Below are 17,906 nucleotides of genomic sequence, written 5' to 3'. Positions count from 1 at the left end.
TAATTTTAAGTAGGCATTTTTAGCCTGGAAAGAGAAAATCATTTTTCCTCATGTTTTTCTTTAGAACATCCAATATTTGTATGTAAAGTTATAAAGGAATTGATAATCAAAGTTTATGTGTTCAGTAATTTAAAAACCAAGACATTGGATATACATACATTTTGAAAGTGTTCTGTAATATGGAACATCCTGCTTTATGACTTGTTTTTGGCAAAGTCTTTTATTTAGGTTACAGCTAATTTCATGATAATTTGCTTTAGAAATGCTTTTATTGTACAAAATGTATATAACAAAATTTACCATCTTAATCACTTTTAAATGTGTGATTTAGTGGCCCTACATACATTCTCACACTGTTACGCACCCATCACCAGTATACATCCCTATAGCTCTTTTTGTCTTGTAAAACTAAAAATTGTATGCATTGAACAGTAACTTCCTGTCCCTTACCTTCTTCAGCCCCATCATTCTACTTTGTTTCTATGGTTTTGACTATTCTAAGTACCTCAAATAAGTGGAACCATACAGTATTTGTCGTTTTGTGATGGGTCACTTAGCATTAATATTCTAAAGGGTCATCCACATTGTAACAAATGTCAGAATTTCCTTACTTTTTAAGCCTGAATAATAATGCATTGTGTATGTAAATATATAGCACATTTTGCTTATCCTTTCATCCATCAATAGGACACTTGGGTTGCTTCCATGTGTTAACTCTTGCAAATAGTGCTGCTATGAACATGGTGTGCAAATATCTTTTCAAGACCCCGCTTCCCATTCTTTGGATATATACCCAAGAAGTATAATTGCTGGATCATATGGTAATTCTATTTTAGTTTTTTGAGCCCAAGAAGTGTAATTGCTGGATCATATGGTAATTGTATTTTAGTTTTTTGAGGAACTGCCGTATTATTTTCCATAGTAGATACACCATTTTACATTCCCACCAACAGTGCCCAAGGGGTCCAATTTCTCCACCTCTTCTTCAACACTTGTTATTGTCTCCTTTTTTGATAGCACTCATCCTAATGGGTAGGAGGTGGTATCTCATTATAGTTTTGCATTTCCCTGATTATCAGTGATGTTGAGCATCTTTTCATATACTTAGCAGCCTTCTGTATTTCTTTCTTGGAGAAATGTTTATTGAAGTCTTTTGCCCATTTTTAAATTGGTTTTTTTTTTTAGGAGTTGTCTACATATGCTGGATATTAGTCTCTTATGAGATAATACGATTTGCAATTTTTTCCTCCCATTCTGTGGATTTTTTATTCTGTTGATAATGTCTTTTGATGTACAAAATTTTAAAATTTTCATGAGGTCCAGTTTATTTTTTCATTTGTTGCCTATTGCCTCATATACAAGAAATTTTACCTCATCCGGTAGAATGAAGCTTTTCTCTTGTGTTTTCTTCTAAGAGTTTTATTGTGTTACGTCTTATATTTAGGTTCTTTATCCATTTTGTGTTACATCTTATATTTAGGTTCTTTATCCATTTTGAGGTGATTTTTGCATGTGATGTTAGGGTAAGGGTACAACTTCATTTTTTTTATTTTTATTTTTTGCATGTAGATATCCAGTTTTTCCAGCACCATTTGTTGAAAAGACTGTTCTTTTCCCATTGATTGGTCTTGGCACCCTTGTCCAAAAGTATATGACCATATATGTAAGGGTTTATATCTGGGTTCTCTATTCCATTGATCTTTTTTTTTTTTTAACTTCAGCTTTTTTTTTAAGATTTTATTTATTTATTCATGAGAGATACAGAGAGAGGGGGAGAGAGGCAGAGACCCAGGCAGAGGGAGAAGCAGGCTTCATGCAGGGAGCCTGACGTGGGACTCAGTCCTGGGACTCCAGGATCATGCCTGGCAGGTGCTAAACTGCTGAGTCACCCAGGGATCCCCCTCCATTGATCTTTATGCCATATTAATACCATACTGTTCTGATGACTGTAGCTTTTGTTTTTTTTTTAAGATTTTATTTATTTATTAGAGCATGCATTCATGGGTTCATGAGCAGGGGAGAAGGGTAGAGGGAGAAGGAGAAGCAGACTCGCTGCTGAGCTGGAAGCCGAGTGGGGGTTTGATACCAGGACCCTGAGAGCATGACCTGAACTGAAGGCAGAGCAAGGCAGACTCTTAACTGGCTGAGCACTCAGGTGCCCCTGATGACTGTAGCTTTGGAGTAAGTTTTGAAATCTAGAAGTTTGAGTTCTCTGGTTTTGTTCTTTTTCAAGATTGTGTTTTGACTATTCTTTTTCAGGATTTTGACTATCCTTTGAGAATACATACAAATTTTAGGATGCATTTTTCTATTTCTGCAAGAAATGTCATTGGGATTTTGATAGAGATTGCATTGATTCTGTAGATTGGTTTGGGTACTATTGCCATCTTAATAGTATTAAGTTTTCCAATCCATGAACATGGGATGTATTTCCATTTATTTATGTTTTCTTTTATTTCAACGATGTCTTGTGGTTTTCATTGTATAAGTCTTTCACCTCCTTGCTTAAGTTAATTCCTAAGAATTTTATTCTTAGAATTGTTTTAGTAGGGGCACTGGGTGGGTCAGTCAGTTAAAATATCTGCCTTTGGCTCAGGTCATGATCCCAGAGTCCTGGGATGGAGCCCTACATCGGCGTCTCAGCCCAGTGCAGAGTTTGCTTTTCTCTCTGCCCCTCCTTTTCCACTCATACTCTCTCTCTCTCAAAATAAATAAATAAAATCTTTTCTTAAAAAAAGAATTGTTTTAGTTTTCAGATTATTTATTGTTAGTATGTAGAGATGCAACTGAGTTTTGTGTGTTGGCTTTGTCTTTGCTACTTGCTGAATTTTTTATTAGCAAATAAATGTTAACAGTTTGTACATGTAGTCTTCAGGGTTTTCGGCATAGAAGACAATATCTATAAAGAGAGATCATTTTACTTTTTCTCTTTCAATTTGGTTGCCTAATATCACTTTTTTCTTGTCTCATTGCTCTGGCTAGAGCTTCCATACTGAAGTAGTGAAAGTGGGCATCCTTGTTTTTGTTCTTGATCTTAAAGTCTTTCACCATTGCATATATTTGCTGTAGATTTTTCAACTTACCTAGCTGCTTTTTACTCTTAGTTTGTTGAGTGTCTTTTATTGTGAAAAAGTGTTGAATTTTGTCAAGTATTTTTTCTGCATCAGTTGAGATGATCATGGTTTTTCCCTTCATTCTGTTAATGTGGTGTATATTACATTGATCAATTTTCATATGTTGAGACATCCTTGCTATCCAGGAATAAATTCCACTTGGTTAGGGTTTATAATCTTTTTAATAGCTGCTGAATTCTTTTTGCCAATCCTTTAGGGTTTTTCATCAATATTTATAAGGGATACTTTTCTGTACTTTTCTTGTAGAATCTTTGGATTTGGTGTAAGGGTAATGCTGGCCTCATAGAATGAAATAGGAAGCATTCCTGTTCAGTTTTTTGGAAAAATTTGAGGATTGGTGTTAGTTCTTTAAATGTTGGATAGAATTCTCCAGTGAAGCCTTCAGATCCAGGGCTTTTCTTTGTCAGGAAACTTTTGATTATCAAATTAGTCTCCTTACCATTTAGTTACAGGCCTATTCAGGTTTTCTGTTTCTTAGTCTTGGTAGGCTTTTTGTTTCTAGGAATTTGCCCATTTCATCTAGGTTATTTAATTTGTTGGTGTATATTTTTCATAGTACTCTGTTATAATCCTTTAAATTTCTGTAGAATTAGTAGTCCAATCCTTTCATTTTTTATTTTAATAATTTGGATCTCCTCTTTTTTCTTAGTCCATGTAGCTAAAGGATGATCAATTTTGTTGATTTTTTCTAAGGACCAACTTTTGGTTTCATTAATTTTTTCTGTCTTTTTTTTTTTTTTTTTTAAGTATTCTACTTAATTTACCTGTGATATTTCCTTCTGCTAGCTTTGGGTTTAGTTTGTTCTTGTTTTTCTAGTTTCTTAAGTTGTAAAGTTATGTTGTTGATTTGAGATCCTTCTAGCTTTTTAATGTAAGCATTTACATTACATCCCTTTACATTGCTTTCACTGTGTCCTCTAAGTTTTGGTATTTTGTTTGTTTTCACTTGTTTTTAAGTGTTTTCTAATGTTTTCTATGATTTCTTTTTTGTTCCATTGGTTAAGAGTGTGTTGTTTCATCTCCACAAATTTAAAAATTTGCTAATCTTACTTTGTGGTACTGATACCTGACTTCACACAATTGTTTACTTTTTGCTTTCTCACTTTTTCTACGAGTATGTGGCTTGCTATCATTACTGTCTCCTAGTCAGCTGAAGAAATAGCTGAAGAAATAAAATATGTTACCCCTGTCTTCATATTGAAATTGATTTCCTCAGTAAGAATATAGAATGGAGTGAGTAACTTGTTAAGATGTTTCTGGCTCATCTCTCTTTATTTGGGGGTGAATATCAAGTGGGATTGCTAACGATTATTGAATTAAATAATAATAAATAAAATTTCCATTAAGCTGGTACATAATTCCATTATTTTCTATTTCTACTAATAGTATACATTATAACAGTTCTGATAAGATCATAACCATATCTTTTAAACAATATATTCTGTATATCTTTAACATTTTTCACTCAATTTTTTGAGTAAATTCATCAAACTGCTGTATTATATGAAGAATTGATTTATTCATTCTCTTATGCATGGAATGGGCATTTTGGTTATCCAGTTTTTTGCTATATCAAAGTTTCTTTTTTTTTATGTCAAAGTTTCAGTAGACATCCTTGTTTATGTATTCTTTTGCTCATGTATACACATGCAAATGTTTCCTTGGGATATAAGAAGTTAGGGTATATGCTTTGTCAGCTTTACCAAATGTGGCCAGATTGTTCTCCAGAGCAGATGTACCTATTTATATTATCACCAGCAAATTCCCATTTCTTCATATACTTCATAATCCTTAGTTTTGTCAGGCTTAAAACTGTAGCAGTTTAGATGTGAAACAATGGGAGTGAGAGTTGAGGGGGAAGGATATTTGTTTTTTCAATTGTTTCAAAACAAAAAAGAGAAATTTTATTTCAGTGGATGTATGTTGATGCCATGTTACTCCTTGATTAATTTTGTCTAATTCTTCCTTTTTGGGCCTATCTTTTGAAATGCTTTGTTGATATTTTAATTTTAAGATTTATTTATTTATTTGTGAGAGAGCGAGCCTGAGGCTGAGGGGCAGAGGGAAAGGGAGAGAGAATCTCAAGCAGACTCTGGGTTTAGTGTGGAGTCCGATGGGGCTCAATCCCATGACACTAAGATCACAATCTGAGTGGAAACCAAGAGTCAGCCACTTAACTGACACCACCACCCAGGCACCCCTGCATGTACTTTTTAATTTCCTCTTTTATTTCCTGGTTGACCAATTTCCTGGTTTAGTAGCATGTTATTTAACCTCCATATATTTGTGGACTTTTCAGATTGTGTGTGTGTGTGTGTGTGTGTGGTTGACTTCTAGTCTTACAGTGTTGTGGTTAGCAGTTGGTTGTCTGCCTTTGGCTGTGGTCATGATCCCAAGGTCCTGGGATCAAGCACTGCATTGGGCTCTCTGCTCAGTGGAAGCCTGCTTCTCCCTCTGCCCTTCTCCCAGTTTGTGCTCTTTCTCTCTCAAATAAATAAGTCTTTAAAAAAAAAAAAAAGCCAAAAAACAGCGTTGTGGTCAGAAAAGATGTATGCTATGATTTCGATCTTTTTTAATTTCTTGAGGCTTGTTTTGTAGCCTAATATGTGATCTATTCTGGAGAATGTTCATGTGCACTTGAATATGTAGTCTGCTGCTTTAGAATGGAATGTTGTGAATATATCTATTAAATCCATCTGGTGCAGTGTGCATTCAAGGCCAGTGTTCTTTCTTGATTGTCTTTTTAGATGATCTGTCCATCAATGTTTGTGGGGTGTTAAAGTCCCCTACTATTACTGTATTATTATCAATTAGTTTCCTTATATTTGTTATTAACTGTTTTATGTATTTGGGTGCTCCCATATTGGATGCATAAATATTTACAATTGTTAGATCTTATTGTTGGATTATCTCCCTGATTATTATATAGTGCCCTTCTTTGTCTCTTGTAACCATCTTTGTTTTAAAGTCTAGTTTGTCTGATATAAGTATTGCTATTCTGGCTTTCTTTTGACATCCATTTGCATGGTAACTGTTTCTCCATCCCCTCCCTTTCAATCTGTGGGTGTCTTTAGATCTAAAATGAGTCTCTTGTAGGCAGCATATAGATGGGTCTTGTTTTTTTATACATTCTGTCACCTTATGTTTTTGATTGGAGCATTTGGTCCATTTACATCCAAAGCAATTATCTATAGATATGTACTTATTGCCATTTTATTTCTTGTTTTGTCATTGTTTCTGAAGATTTTTCTCTGATCCTTTCTTACCTTTCTTTCATGGTTTGCTGGGTTTTGTTTTTTTTAGTGATATATTTGGATTTCTTTGTCTTTATTCTTTGCATATTTACTAGTGGTTTTTGGTTTGTGGTTACCATTAGGTTTGTATATAACCTCTGCTGCGTGTAGCAGTCTTTATTAAGATGATGGTCATTTAAGTTCGAACTTCTTCCTTATTCTCTTCCCTGTGTTTTGGGTATATGGTATCATATACCTTTTATTTTGTAAGTTCCTTGACTGATTTTTTTTTTTTACAGAAATACTAATTTTTACTGCTTTTGTGTTTCCTACCTTTATACTGTCACTTTTAGTTTCCCTTTTCCACTCACAGTCCCTTTAATATTTCTGGAAGGGCTGGGTCAGTGGTCATGAACCCCTTAATTTTTTGTTTGTCTGGGAAACTCTATCTCTCCTTCTATTCTGAATGATAGCCTTGCTGGATGTCTTCTTGGCTGCAGGTTTTTCCCATTCAGCACTTTGAATATATCATGCCACTCCTTTCTGGTTTGGAAAATACCTGCTGAAAAATCTGCTCATAGCCTTATGGGATTTTCTTTGTATGTAACTCTCTTCTGTCTTGCTGGTTTTAATATTTTTTCTTTATTACTATATTTTGTCATTTTAATTACAATATGTCTTAGTATGGATCTGCTTTTGTTGATTTTGTTAGGCATTTGCCTAAATCTGGATATCTCTTTCATTTGCCTAAATCTAGATATCTCTTTCATTCCCCAGATTAGGGAAATTTTCAGTTACGATTTCTTCAAAAACCCTCTGCTCCCTTTTCTCTCTCTACTTCTGGTACTCATATAATACAGATGTTCTTTTATTTGATGGAGTCACTGAGTTCCCTAAGTCTCTTCTTGTTTTGCATAATTTTTCTTTCTCTCTTTTGTTCAGCTTGATGACATTCCATTACTCTGTTTTCTAGGTCATTAATTTCTTCCTCTCTTCTAGCCCACTGTTCATTGCATTAACTGAGTTTCTCATTTCATTTATTGAGCCCTTTATCACTGCTATTATTCCTTATTTCTGTGTTAATAGTCTCACTGATGTCTTCCACTCTCTTCTCAAGTCCAGTGAGCATCCTTATGATCATTGCATTAAATTCTACATCAGGCATATTACTCATATTTATTTCACTTAGATTTCTAGCCATGACTTTGTCTTGTTCTTTCATTAGGGACAAATTCTCTGTCTTTGCATTTTGTCTAAGTCCCTGTGCTTATTTCTGTGTTGGGAAGTCAGCTCCATCTCCTATTTTTATGGTAATGGCTCTATGAAGGAGAGATTCTATAGTCCCCTGTAGTAGTATCTTCTGTTCCCCAGGTCCTGGTGCTCCCAGGAGTGTCTGCATTGTGGACTGCATGTGCTCTGCTATTGTGTTCTGGCTACTTTATTCTCTACGCCAGTCACCTGCAGAGGCTCTCTGCCTGTTGTCAGCAGTGTATAGTCCTTGGCCTGAATGTGGTGAGTTTCAACTAGGTATGCTCTGGTCTGCTTGTAAAATGAGACCTGTCCTGGCCATCACCAGAACTGAGGTCTCGCAAACTCCAAGGTTGGGAGATGTGATGTTTTCAGGGATTTGGGCTGATCTTCTGTAACTGGAGCAAGTGTGACTGGGAAGGACAGTTCTTCCGGAGTGCTAAGATGTAAGCAAGTTAGGTTCAAATACCAGCAGTGAGCTGGTTCCTGTAGGTGGCTCTGTGTTTATGCTGAGGGGCATGGGAGGGAAATGGCATATGCCAGTTCCTTTGATCCCAGATGGGGTCTCTTCAAGAATGCTGCTTCTCTGGGACATGCTCCAAGATGAGCAACTAACCTCCTGACAGTGTTCCCCAGGTGTTCTTCAGATTGCTGTTTCAGTGCTGTATGTACAGAGGCTTTTGCCTTGCCTGTTCTCCAAAAACAGCCCCAATGTTCTCTGAGCTCTCCCAGAGTCCAGCACACTAGGCTTTAAACTCAGAAGGTTGCAATAACTCACAAAATGCAGGCCCTCTTGCTTTCCAATTCAGTTGTTATGGGGATTCCTTTTTCCTGTGTGCTAGTTTGTCTCTTGCCCTTCTCTGATAGCACAGCTTCCACCCTACCACGGTGGCCATGATCCCTTTCTTTCTCAACTTACCTTTCTGTGCTTCCTACCTTCTTTGATGTGGCTTCTTGTCTACCTTTAGTTGTGGAGTTTGTTCTGCCAGTCTTCAGATTGATTTCTGGGGTATTTAGGATGCTTTGATAGTTATCTAGTTGTATTCATGGGACGAGATGAGCCTAGGGTCCTCCTCCTCCTCCACCACCATCTTGACCTTCCTGATTCTTAGAACTATATGTTCAAAGGGAAGTGTCAGGTAAGTATTATTTATTTTTTATTATCTAAATTTTATTATTTTTTTCACATATTTGTCATTTTCTTTTTTGTTAGTGTCAGAAAGGGTATTTTGTGATTTCCTTTATAAGGCATAGAAAGAACTCCATGGGACATGACTTTCTCCTTCTTAATGTTGCTTATAAGATTTATTATTATGGAAAATATAAAAAAATAAAAGTAGTGACATAATGAGTTTCCATGTATTCATTACACAGCTTCAAAAGTTTTTAACACTTTGCCATTCTTGTTTCTATGTTCCCTCTATCCCCTGCTTTTAGTTGTTTTTACTGAAACATTTTTTAATTAATTAATTATTTTTACTGAACCATTTTAAAAGCAAATTCTGTACATAATGTCATTTTATACACAAATAATTAAATATGCGTATCTAACTGATCAATAAGGTATTTTTTAATTTTAATTTTTATTTTTTAAAGATTTTATTTATTTATTCATGAGAGACACAGAGAGAAAGAGAGGCAGAGACACAGGCAGAGAGAGAAGCAGGCTCCATGCAGGGAGCCTGATGTGGGACTCGATCCTGGGTCTCCAGGATCACACTCTGGGCTGAAGTCAGTGCTAAACCGCTGAGCCACCCAGGCTGCCCAATAAGGTATTTTTTTAAAATAATATAATTACTTACTATTATCCAACCTAACAAAGTGACAGTATTTCCTTAATACAATTTAATACCCAGTCAATCCTCAGTTTCTCTGGTGATCTCAAAGATACCTTTTAACAGTTGTGCATTTTGGTTATATCTCTTAAATCTGTTTTATTCTTCTCTCTTCCTTTCCTTTTCCCCCCAGTCCATTGATTAAGTTGGAAAAACCTGGTTATATGTATTGTAGAATGTACATTTTAGAATTGCCTGATTTTTTTCTTTTGTATTAATTTGTTCCTCTAACTTATGTGTTTCCTATAAACTATTAGAGCTTGAGTCTCAATTAGATTCAGGTTTTGTAATTAACTCCATAGGTGGCGCTCTGAACTTTTATTGAATTACAAACCAGCCACCTAACATCTCATCACTCTTTTTGTGATAGTGATTGATGGTAGCTTCGGTGGTGGGAGACTGCTAAGTCCCTATGAAGTTTTCCATGAATTTCTTCTTTTTTTTTAAAGATTGTATTTATTCATGATAGACACACACAGAGAGAGAGACGTAGGCCGAGGGAAAAGCAGGCTCCTCACAGGGATCCCAATGTGGGACTGGATCCTGGACCTCGGGATCACGCTCTAAGCCGGAAGGGTGTGCCGCTCCACTGCTGAGCCACCCAAGGGTCCCTCCACGAGTGTCATCTAATTGTTGTGGCAGTCTTTGATGATCATTGCCTAGAACTATTTCATTAGGGGTTGAAAAATAGTGATTTTATTATCTTATTCCTTCTGCTTTATTAGCTGTAATTCTATTAGTAGAAACTTTCTTTCAGGAACCATTTGGTTACCCTGAAATAGAGTTTATATATGAAGGGCAAGATAAATTTATTTTTCTTATATTGATTTTCAGAGTAATGAGTTGTTTTTCTTATATCAGTTTTCAGAGTAATGAGTTGATGATGTAATAACTCCTAGTAGTGACCAGTGATTTTGATCTGAAATATCACTATAAACTCATGGATTTTTATATATTTTTATATTTCTTTTTTTAAAATTTTTATTTATTTATGATAGGCACACAGTGAGAGAGAGAGAGACAGAGACACAGGCAGAGGGGGAGAAGCAGGCTCCATGCACCGGGAGCCCGACGTGGGACTCGATCCCAGATCTCCAGGATTGCGCCCTGGGCCAAAGGCAGGCGCCAAACCGCTGCGCCACCCAGGGATCCCTATTTTTATATTTCTATTATATTAATTATTCATTTGATGCCCAGTTATCCTGTTTGAGGCCAGTGGGACTCTCTTTAGATTGGCTAATTTGTTTTTTTTGTGATGATCCTATTATTCTTTGCTAGCAAGGAAATTTAATTTTTTGGCACAGTTTTTCCAAGCTTATCTTATAAATTTCTACCCAAAGCAGGGAGAATCAGATCTTGCATAGTGAACCTTGATCCTTTTTAATGGGGAATGACATTTAGGGAGTAGAGTGTAGCTAGGTTCTAGGGATGTCTATTGCTAGAAGTTTGTCATTGATTCTAGGTCTTTTCAACAGACAGAGGTAGGAAATACATGAGTTGATGTTGTTAGTTCCAATTCAAATATTATAGGGTTTATATACTTCTATCTCTTTTGTGTTGAGACTCTTGGTACCGCGGTCCCTGGGTGGCTCAGCAGTTGACCACCTGCCTTCAGCCCAGGGCAGGATCCTGGAGTCCTGGGATTGAATCCCACGTCGGGCTCCCTGGGGGAGCCTGCTTCTCCCTCTGCCTGTGTCTCTGCCTCTCTCTCTCTCTCTCTCTGTGTCTCTCATGAATAAATAAATAAAATATTAAAAAAAATAAAAAGAGGGGATCCCAGGGTGGCTCAGCAGTTTAGCGCCTACCTTCGGCCCAGGGCATGATCCTGGAGTTCTGGGATTGAGTCCCGTGTCGGGCTCCCTGCATGGAGCCTGCTTGTCCCTCTGCCTGTGCCTCTGCCTTTTTCTCTCTGTGTCTCTCATGAATAAATAAATAAGATCTTTAAAAAAATATTTAAAAAATTATCTTTCTTAATGGAGAATGCTATTCCGTTATGTTGACATATCAGCCTTTACATTTCCTTGCTTTTAGTTTTATTACAGTTTTTAGCTACAATATTTGGCTCAGCTATAAAAATTGTTCATACAAGGTGTTTCTTCTTCAAACCCTAGTACTAAACTCAAAATAATAAAAAAATAGTATAAATTCATAGGCATAAAATTACTACTCTTGTTTCATATTGTGTAATGTCTTAAGAGTAAAGTTACCAGTTTTCTTTTCCCTCTCCTATTAAATTTTGCCATTTTATGGTATGATATGACACAAATTTCTGGAGTCATAGTGTACAAATTCCAATTCCGGCTTTGCTGTGTGACTTTGATCACAATAGTTAACCTCTCCCTACCTTAGTTCCTCATCTGCATTGCTTTGAGAATTAAATGAGTGACAAATGCCTAGCACATAGTAAGGCCTCAATAAATGTAGGCTGTTGTCTTAAAGGTATTTTTCTTGAGGGTTGTTTTAATGTCATATTTCTTTAATGATTAAAGAGGCTGTTTTTCCACTTTTTAAAGTTTTTAGTTTCATGTGAGCTATCAAATATCTCCTTTTTTTTTTAACTAGTTTATTTTTTATTCTTTTAAGTAGGCTCCATACCCAACATGGGGTTTGAATTCCCAACCCTGAGATCAGTAGTTGCATGCTCTACTGATTAAGCCAGTCAGGGTGTCCTGTCTCCTTTTCTTTTCTTTTTTCTTTTCTTTTTTTTTTTTTTTTTTTTAAAGATTTATTCATTCATTAGAGAGAGAGAGAGAGGGAGAGAGAGGCAGAGACACAGGCAGAGGGAGAAGCAGGCTCCATGCCGGGAACCTGATGCGGCACTCGATCCCCGGACTCCAGGATCGCACCCTGGGCCAAAGGCAGACGCCAAACCTCTGAGCCATCCAGGGATCCCCCCTGTCTCCTTTTCTTAAGACAGAAGTTTTACGTCACAAACTAGTTGACCTACCAGCACTAAAAGCACAACTAATTAAAGATTGATGTTAGACGTCACCAAAATTAAAACTTCTGTACTTTAAAGTACACTATTAAGAAAGTGAAAAGACAACCCATACAGTGAGAGAGCATGTGTGAACATCATATTTCTGACCAGGGACTTGTAGCCAGAATATATAAAGAACTCTAAAAGTAATAAAAAGAATCAGATTTTTATTTTATTTTATTTTATTTTATTTTATTTTATTTTATTTTATTTATTTTATTTTATTTTAAAGGAAAGGAGAACTTTCCTTTTTTTTTTAATTTTTATTTATTTATTTATGATAGTCACAGAGAGAGAGAGAGAGGCAGAGACACCGGCAGAGGGAGAAGCAGGCTCCATGCACCTGGGAGCCTGATGTGCGATTCGATCTTGGGTCTCCAGGGTCGCGCCCTGGGCCAAAGGCAGGCACTAAACCGTTGCGCCACCCAAGGATCCCCAAGAATCAGATTTTTAAATGGGCAAAGGATTTGAGTGAACATTTTCCCAAAGATGATACACAAATGGATAATAAGTATGTGAAAAGATGCTCAGCATCATCATTAGGGAAATACAAATCAGAAGCGTAATGAAACACTACTTTATACCCAATAGAATGGCTATAATCAAAACAAATGGACAACAAGCATTAGGATGTGGAGAAGTTGGAAACTTCATATATTGCTGGTGGGATTGTAAAATGATGTAGGTATTTGGAGAACAGTTTGGCAGTTCCTGAAAATGTTAAAGCATGGAGTTGCCATGGGACCTAGCAAGTCCACTGCTAGATATAAGAATAATGGAAACAAATGTTCATGGAGAAACTTGCACATGAATGTACATAGCAGCATTATTCATTAAGGTAAAAAAAAACTAGAAATAACTCAAATGTCCATCAACTGATAAACAAAATATAGTCTTTCCATACAGGGGACTACTCTTTGGCAATAAAAAAGATTCTACAACATGAATGAATCTGGAAAACGTTGTGCTGAGTTGAAAGATGCAGTCACAGAAGACCCTATGTTGCATGATTGCATTTATATGAAATAACCAGAAATAGGCAAATCTATAGATCCAGAAAGTAGATGAGTGGTTGTTTAGGGCTGGGGCAAGGAGGGGGAGATAATGAGTAGTGACTGCTGATGGGTACAGGGTTTCTTTTTGGGGTAATGAAAATGTTTTATTTTTTTTAAGATTTTTAAAATTTATTTAATCATGAGAGACACACAGAAAGAGGCAGAGACACAGGCAGAGGGAGAAGCAGGGCCCGTGCAGGGAGCCGGATGAGGGACTGGATCCTGGGTCTCCAGGATCACGCCCTGGGCCAAAGGCGGTGCTAAACCGCTGAGCTACCTGGGCTGCCCAATGAAAATGTTTTAAAATGAGATTGCAGTGTTGGTTGCACAACTCCGAATATACTAAAGACTATTGTATTCTTTAAATGGGTGAACTTTATGGTATGTAAATCATACATCATTAATGGTGTTGAAGGGAAAAGGGAAGGAACCAATCAATTTATAGGTCTGCTTCTCTTCCTGTCCATTCATTTTTGCCCAAATTGTTGGTTAGGAGTAAGATATATGTCCTATGGGGATTCCTGCTGTGGTAAAAAACTGCGTGCTTCAACTTAATTGATGTTTCATTTTGGCGTGATGGCTGATAATTAAAGTCTTGAGTTTTCTGGGTACACGGCCCTAATGTAATTTTTACCATGTTTCATTCCCCTTTAGATTGTCCTTTGTTCATAAACTTAGGATAATTCTTGATTTCCTACCTCAGAAGGTTGTTTTAAAGTTCAAATGAAAGTGAGATAGCACTTTGAAAGCTGTATACTCCTAAATATTTCTGAAGTTCTCTTTCTTTTCTTTCCATAGGAGTAAAACATAAATCTTTTCTAACAGTTGAAGACTGTTTTGAGTTGGGCAAAGTGGCCTATACAGAAGCAGATTATTACCATACAGAACTGTGGATGGAACAAGCACTAAGGCAGCTGGATGATGGCGAGGTCTCTACCATTGATAAAGTCTCTGTTCTAGATTATTTGAGTTATGCGGTATACCAGCAGGGAGACCTGGATAAGGCACTTTTGCTCACAAAGAAGCTTCTTGAACTTGGTATGTTAATTTGGTCTGATTCAAGATTTTGTGCATATATAATTCTGATATATGTCTACGTGTTTTGTCTTCTACAATGATAAATAAATAAATATATATATATATAATTCTGATATATGTAATTCTGATATATGTCTGTTTTGTCTTCTACAATGATAAATATATATATATAATTCTGATATAGGTGTAATTCTGATAAGTAATTCATCATATAGCTTTGGTACTTTTTTTTCTTTTTCAAGTCTTTATTTAAATTCTAGTTAGTCAACACACAGTGCAATATTATCTTCAGGTGTACACTTTAGTGGTTCATTACCTACACACAACACCTGGTGCTCACCACAAGAGCCCTCCTCAGTTCCCATCACCTGTCTAACTCATCCTCTACCCACTTTGCCTTCAGTAACCATCAGTTTGTTCTCTATAGTTAAGAGTCTGTTTCTTGGTTTGCCTCTTTTTTTTCTCCTCTATGTTCATTTGTTTTCTTTCTTAAATTCTTAAATGAGTAAAATCATATGGCACTTGTCTTTCTCCAACCAACTTACTTCACTTAGTATCATACTCTCTGATAGCTCCATATGTGTCATTACAAATGGTAAGACTTCATTCTTTTTTATGGCTAGGTATTATCCGTTTGGTAGTTTTTGTTATAAGTCAAGAGTCTTTTAGACGAATTTTATCTTCTATAAATTTATATGAATTTATGAAATGAATTTATAGAATTTTATCTTCTATATCTTCTTTCATTTTTCTCAGCTAATGGTGCTATGACAGTGGCTATGTTTTTCTGCTGTGTACTCTTCAGGAACTTCAAAATTGGACCTAACCTAGCTAATTTAGTCAAAAATGTTTACTTACCATGTTGTCATATTAAATATTAACCAGTTTCCTTTGAAGAATTTTTTTGTTTTATTGCATTTCATATTTAAAAATAGTGATTTGAAATAGACTGAAAATATATTTGGTTGTCATATTCAAATGTTAGATAATGTGATATCCTGTGAGGATTTTATCACTAATATTTTGAACTCATTTCTCTAAGTATGAACCAGGGACTGTGTGCATCAGAATTACTTGGATACATATTAGAAATGAAAAATTCCCTGATCTCCACCCAAAACCTACTAAGTCAGAATCTCTGGAGGTAGAGTTGTATGCTAATAAGTTCAGGTGGCCTTTGGTATATAATGAAGCTTTAAAACTTTTTAAAAATTAATTATTTTCTGAACAGGTTAATATGTGTATGTCAGAAGAGTCAAACCATTTAAAAGGATTGGTCATCTGAAAATGAACTTCTGACAGGTTATTTCTTGGTCAGGTGAATTAATAAATTAAGATATTAGTTTAAGTATCCTTTTTTCAGTATTTTTTAGAGATTTTCTTGCCCCTCCTGACTTAAAGTCATTATAGGAAATTTTTAAAAATAGAAAAAGATATGGAAGAGTCATCCATAAGCCAGTCATTGAAAGATACTGACAAATTTTGTTTCCTTGTAGTGTAGTATATACTGCCTTCCCTGTGCATATACACTTCTTTCTTTCTTTAACAAAATTAAGATCATACTGTATATCTCAACATATATTATATTGTGAGGAGTTTCTCAAACACAATGTTTTACAAATCTAATGCTAGATTTCCTAAACAGTTAATCTCACAAGTGAAGTTTCTATGTATTGTTCTGCCTTTTTTATTTGGGTGGGTGGGTGGGTGGTGGTGGTGGTGGTTTGGGTTTTTTTTTTTTTTTCTCCTGGATGGGTGGAGTAGTCCTCTTTTCCCCTGCTAAAAGATAGTTTTAAATGATGACTAGCTATTCAGAGGCAGTTAGTGGATTCTGGTTATTTGAAAATTATATCCTTAAGTTTCTCTTTTTCCATCTCACTTAGAATTTTGGGACTGAAATTCACTCAGCCCTCGGAAGTAGGCTATGTTCTGCATTTATAGTGTATCTGTGGTGAATGTTGCTTTTGAACTGTACACTGTCTTTCCCATGATGATTACATTTCAGTCTCAGAAAAATCTTTTCCATTGCTTAAAATAAGTAGAATGAGTAATATTTTAGAATTTATTTGGCATGAAATTGATCATAATTTATTTGGCTGATTAGTAAGTTCCAAAGTAGAATATTTGCTACTTTGAAATAAATGGCTGCTTCCTTCTCCAGAACTCTTTTTGTATATGGTGACTGTATGTGATTCACTTGGGGCAGTTCTGGTTTTTACATACTGTGTCGGTATGATAATTTTTTAAAAGATTTTATTTATTTATTTTAGAGTGAGAGGGCGAGCATGCACAAGTGATGGGCTTTGGGGGGTAGGAAGGAAAGAAACTCAAGCAGACTCTGTGCTGAAATGTGGTGTCAGTGGTAGGGCTCATCCCATGGCCCAAATCAAGCCCAAACTGCAACCAGGAGTTGGTTGCTTAATTGACTGAGCCACTCAGGCACCTCTAGCTAAAGTTTTTATTAGTGCCTCCTTTCACTCTCATAAGTGTCTCAGTTTGGAAGGTAAATTATGTGGTCCTCTATTTTTATATTACTATATTCTGATGCTTGAATGACTAAACTTAACCATGGACATGTTTTCTTCCTTAATAGATCCTGAACACCAGAGAGCTAATGGTAACTTAAAATATTTTGAATATATAATGGCTAAAGAAAAAGATGCTAACAAATCTGCTTCAGATGACCAATCTGATCAGAAAACCACACTGAAGAAAAAAGGGGCTGCTGTGGATTACCTGCCAGAGAGACAGAAGTACGAAATGCTGTGCCGTGGGGAGGGTATCAAAATGGTAAAGTGGAAAAGCCAATTGTGTGTGTGTATGAATGTGTGTGTGTTTGTACATAGTTCTAGAGAGAATCAGAGTTCTTTTATATTTAAGCATGTGTGATAAAAATTAGAATTAACTGCTTAAAATATTAGTCTGCTAAATCACCTTATTGTGGATGTCGCACTTAATATGCTCCAACTATTCATAAAATAATCTTACAATAAAACTTTGAATCATTATGCCATTTTGTAAATTTTTTGTAATATAACTCTTTGCATAGGCCAAAAGAAGCTTATTTTTATAAGATGGAGGATCAGATAATTAAGGGGAGTGATAAGGTGGTTTTTAAAAATATTTTAATGCAAAAGAGATTTCCACAGTCTTAAGCAGAAACAATATACTGTCTTAAACCATCCTATAAAACAAAGAACACATCTATACAATAATCTCTTATGGTTTTGCTCCTAGTTGACCTTGACAGGATTGCTTAGTGAAATGTATTAGTCTATTTAGGAAATACTTAAAATGCAGAAAGTGTTTCAACAGATTTTGGCTTTCACATTTATTTATTTTATTTTATTTATTTATTATTATTTTTAAAGATTTTATTTATT

General features: G+C 35.7%; 1 protein-coding gene across 4 annotated transcripts in view; it reads left to right on the top strand.

Annotated features, from left to right (window-relative positions):
• The window catches only part of P4HA1 (prolyl 4-hydroxylase subunit alpha 1), a 76,739-nt gene that overhangs the window by 20,164 nt on the left and 38,669 nt on the right, over positions 1–17,906 (top strand). For all 4 annotated transcript variants that reach the window (XM_049109049.1, XM_049109048.1, XM_049109047.1 and 1 more), the window contains 2 exons: positions 14,284–14,523; positions 17,117–17,313. In XM_049109049.1, the coding sequence (XP_048965006.1) occupies positions 14,284–14,523; positions 17,117–17,313 (437 nt within the window). The remainder of the gene's footprint in view (positions 1–14,283; positions 14,524–17,116; positions 17,314–17,906) is intronic.

Source organism: Canis lupus, chromosome 4, assembly GCF_003254725.2.
Source record: "Canis lupus dingo isolate Sandy chromosome 4, ASM325472v2, whole genome shotgun sequence".
In the NCBI taxonomy this organism is placed as follows: Eukaryota; Metazoa; Chordata; class Mammalia; order Carnivora; family Canidae; genus Canis; species Canis lupus.
This window is presented reverse-complemented; position numbering and strand designations above follow the sequence as displayed.